The sequence below is a fragment of the Anopheles cruzii genome, unplaced genomic scaffold (assembly GCF_943734635.1).
Source record: "Anopheles cruzii unplaced genomic scaffold, idAnoCruzAS_RS32_06 scaffold01650_ctg1, whole genome shotgun sequence".
Taxonomy (NCBI): Eukaryota; Metazoa; Arthropoda; class Insecta; order Diptera; family Culicidae; genus Anopheles; species Anopheles cruzii.
In genome coordinates, this window is record NW_026455235.1 from 1 (window position 1) to 4,624 (window position 4,624).

General features: G+C 51.4%; 1 protein-coding gene across 1 annotated transcript; it reads right to left on the minus strand.

The window, feature by feature from the left end:
• Positions 1 to 2,842: 2,842 nt before the first annotated feature.
• Positions 2,843 to 4,399, minus strand: LOC128276584 (mucin-5AC-like). Its single transcript, XM_053015042.1, has one exon. It carries the CDS (start codon positions 4,397 to 4,399, stop codon positions 3,002 to 3,004), a length of 1,398 nt encoding a protein of 465 aa, XP_052871002.1. The 3' UTR covers positions 2,843 to 3,001.
• Positions 4,400 to 4,624: the final 225 nt, after the last annotated feature.

The following is a 4,624-nucleotide window of genomic DNA, read 5'->3' on the forward strand; positions in this document are numbered from 1 at the left end:
TTACCCAAGGTTAGGTTTTATTACCGGCACGGCACGGTTTCGGAGAGCAATTTCTCAACCTTTGGGGGCTCATTTCGGGCCGGGTGAATTTGAAACGAGCGGATGTTAATGCGTCACACCAGACAACCGGCCGAAGAATTTCGATTAATCCAGATCCAGTTCGAGTACTAGCGTTTCGAGTACCGTTATTTGACCGCCCGCCACCACAGACGGCGCAATGGGCACCTAGCATCGCATAGATTCGGGCGGCAATGTACCGAAGCGCGCCCCCCTGGGACAACGTGCCAAACTTTTCGCATGATCCGTACAATTTGCAAATTTGAAAGAACCGACGTCACGCCACGCGGAAAGCGGATATTGGCCGTTACGGAGCGCGCAACGTGCGACTGAAAAGCGGACTGAAAAATGCGCCAAATATTTGAGTAAATGGTTCGTGAAGGACCAGCTCCCGGCGCCGGAGTTCCACCGGATGCACCCGCAAGCCCCGGAAGGTCCGTGGTCTGGTTTGGTGGTCGGTGCTCACACCGGGGGTTACGGCGTGCTAACCACCGTGCTAACCACCGTGCCGTGACCGTAGTTAAGTGGTTAAACATTGGTCCATTTAAGGCCAGCCGGACACGCCACGCCACGGTGGGCTTATGAAACGGCTGGCCCGTTATTAAAGCGCCCAGCATTAAACCCTGTGCCGAGTATGCCTTGGAATGTAATTCAAATAATTTAATAACACGGCCTACGGTGCCGGTGGGCCCGCCTTTGAGGGATGTAATTTGAAAATGTAATTTCACTTGCTTCGCCCGTTACGGGCGATGAAGATGAGGCCATCCTGAGGGTTTGCCCCCCCCCAGGGTCGTCAAACCCGCGGGAATATGGCAATGTCTGTTATCTTACATTGTTACATTGTAAGGCGACATAAACATTAACAGGACATTCAATGGAAATCATTTTCTGGCTTGCGGTTAGGTCGATCATAAGCACCCCAGCATAAATCACCAAGCACCAAATGTGTTCACCAACATCAACATAAATGAGGTAATAAAAAAAGCGAAACTCGAAAAACGAATCATCGGCCATCGGGCCATCGAGGCGTTGATATGTTTGTTTACGCCGAGATCATAAATTCGAGATTCATTGCGCGTCCGAGGGCGTGCGACAAAAAGCTGGATACCGAGACCATGGTTCCTGGCACCCACCATTTTTCGCACCATTCCGGCTTACATACATTTCCGAAATACACTGTCTGATGCTGTGAGTGTGTTTTTATTTGTTACATCGCCCCAAACGTGTGTTTCGATTTTTCTCTCCTCATCGGCCTCGCCTCACGGTGGCCGCGGGACAATAAAAGCATCCCGCGGGGTGTGAAAAGAACGTCCCGCGGTGCCAGTGGAGCGTGAGTGAGCGTCTTCGTATTTTGCGCCATTCTTCGAAACTTTGCGCACGTGTATCTAGTCATTTTGGGGCCGCGTGGCGCAACTGTACAATATGAATCAGGAATAAAGAGGCCAACATGCGTGATTCAAACTGGCAAGCTTTGTGGCGTGGTTGATTAAAAGCTCAACGCGCGACGTAGTTTGAAAATTAATTAACGTAACGCCTAGCAGGATCGTTAGGCCAGGGAGCCGAGGACGCGCCCTCCGATTCACGTTCGTCCACAGCGCCTGGTGGCTTGGGCGGGCTCGGGACGACTCGGGATCTCGTCTTGATTGGATTAGGCAGTGACAATGCGGCGAATTTAGCCAATAATTGGCCGTCCTGTAAAGAACCCGACAGTGCCCGCTTTGTGTCGGTCCTAATTTAAATGTGCTGTACCTGTGGTGAAAAGCGGTCTGAATGGGGTGTCCCACGAAAAGCCGGCCACCGTTCGGGGTAAACTCCGCCAAAGGAGCTCCACAATTATGTTAGCGGACGGTCTATAAATACAGGCCAACTAGGGCGGAGAACGATTGAAGCTTTGGTGGGCTCGTCCTTTATTCGTCTAGCTTGTGACAGTGTTGTGGGCCTAAAGTGACAGTTATGAAATTTTGTGGGCCGCGACTCCGGGATGAGTTATCAATCATCAGAATGTAAGGAGACACAATGGAAAGTACTTTTCTTAAGTACCATTCTTCTTGCCTCTGAATGACATTGCCGGGTTCGATGATCTTTTCAAATTGCAGCTGAATAGTGACGAAATTGGAAAAGTTTATTCTTCTGAGCTCTCTTTTCTAAAGTCTTGTTCTCCAGGAGTTCTAGGAAACCATAAGTATTGGCGTACATAATGACGGATCAGTTGCTGGGACAAAACCGACGTGAGCTCACCGTTGTCCCATCGGTACGTTACGCGGTTGCCTCATGCGGAAAGGTGCTGTGTTGCTGTGTACGCTCAAAGTCCAATGTCAATTCAACTACGCTAAGAGAGTACAGTGATAATTTGGTCCGTAATAAGCGCTGACATCACGTGCTGTGATGACCAGCCGGTGCAGGTGTAGGCGGACGTTAAGGGAGCATTTAATCTAAACGTCCCGTTATCGCGCAACCGCCTGTTTGGCGTAGTTTCTGGCAACCCACGAAACACTGCCGTCACCTAGGTCCGCGCCAGTTCGCCAGTGATCATGATGTGTCACGCGAAAGCGCCAAACATCGGAAGAACAATAAGGGCGCCGGGCGAGGCAGATAGAGCTTTATCAACAGGCGGTGGGATTTACAACGCCAAACAATTTTTATTGCTGCGAGATGCGAGGGTGTGTTGTCTTAGACCTCTGTACTCTCTACAAACAAGTTACTTCATTGTTACTTATGGCGAGGAATATTTATATTTCTTCTACTTGGCTAGGACCGTAGGACCTGGGTAAGTACTGTTCGGTATTCTTCATGGATTGCGATTTATTAGAGTAAGGGTAGTATGTTTTGTACACGTAGCCCTGGAGCCACACGTCATCTCCAGGAGGATGAAGAGCAAAACGAGATACAGCGTGGATTGGTAGCCCAACAACCAACGTGGTTCGTAGGCACCGCTGGCGAAGCGCTATCCGCCCCGGGTACACTGGTAGATTGCCGAGCAGATGAGTGAGACCTCATCGAACAGCGTGGTGCCCGGGCAGCTGAACGTGTACTCGGTGTATCCAACCGGTGCGTTGACACAGTACTTGTACGTTTTGCAGTCCGGTCGGTCCTTGTTGGGGTACTTTCCCGGTTTGGTACACACGAAGGGCGCATCCGGGTTGGTGGTCGTCTCCGGGGCGCGCGTAGTGCTGCTGCCATTACTGACCGAACACTCGTACTCGGTGTCCGGTTCGCACCGCGATACTTCGTACGCAAAAATCGACCCAGCCGGACAACTCAGCTCGACCGGGACCAGGTTGTCGTAGGCATCCAGCAGACACAGATAGTATGACTTGCAGTATATCGAGCCCGGGTTGGCATACCGTCCGCTGGCGGGACACACGAATGGGGCTGGCGGAGTAGTGGGGGCCCCTTCGGACGTCGTCGGAGGTGCTCCCGTAGCGGAAGGGGTCGTCGTTGTCCCGATGGAGCAGGGATAAGACAGAGCCGGCACACACATGCCAATGCTTACCGAGAAAATTGTGGTCGGTGGACAGAGGAATTGTAACGCGGTGAGCGTGCCCAAGGCGTTACTTATGCACAGGATGTACGACTCACACGACACAGCCCTCGGATCGGGATATCTTCCCTCGGCCGGACAAACGAATACCCCGCCGGGGGTTGTAGAGAGAACACCAGTGGTCGTACTAGGCTCAGTTCCGGTTGTTACTTCAGCAGTTGAGAAAGCGCTGGTACTCTCGACAGTTGTCGTTGAAGAAGTGGTCGTGCTACTCTCGGTAGATGTGGTTTGCTCCGTTGTGAAACCTTGCGTCACCGTCGATGATTCCGGCTGCTCCGTTGTCGTCTGAACATCGGGTGTAGTTTCGGCTGTTGTTGGGGACACTGTTTCGGTTGTAGCTTCCTGCGTCGACCCCACCGAAGTTTCTGGTGCGGAAGTGGTAAGATTCTCGGTAGTTGTTGCTTCCACCGTGGTAGCATCCTCTGTGGTGGATTCGACTGTAGACGAACTGTCCAGTGTCGTTTCGCTTGTAACTTCCTGCGTTGTTTCCAGTGTTTCCGATGTAGGCGTCACGGTAGGTTCTGACGTAGACGATGTTTCAATTTGCGTCGTCGTCGTAGCTCGCTCTGTTGAAGAATTCTCTGTCGTCTCTGCTGCTGTGGAAGTCGTTACTTCTGCAGTAGTAGTTCGCTCGGATGTCGTTTCTGGTGCTTCCGAAGTAGTCGTTGTCTCTTCGGTAGACGTGGCAGTGCTAGTCTCCGGCAAATCAGTTGTCACTTTATGACAGGTATACTCCGATGAAGACACGCATTTTAGTTCAATGTTCGAGAAAAGTGTCGATGATGGACATGACGAGAGCATCGGTATTAGAACGTCATTTGCATTAGCTGTGCACAAATAGTATGTTGTACAATCCAGTGAACTGGGGTCTTCGAAGCGACCTGCACCTGGACAAACAAATGGTCCACTGATTGTTGTTGTTGTTGTTGGGATGGTCGTTGTCGATGGTTCTTCCGTCGGTTCCTGAGTGGGCTCTGGTGTTTCTGCTTCGGTAGTTGTTGGTGGTTCCTGTGTCGGTTCAGGAGT

Coding starts and splice junctions, on each gene's coding strand:
- LOC128276584 (XM_053015042.1), bottom strand. CDS start 4,399: ATGCTCTCGTCATGTCCATCATCGACACTTTTCTCGAACATTGAACTA.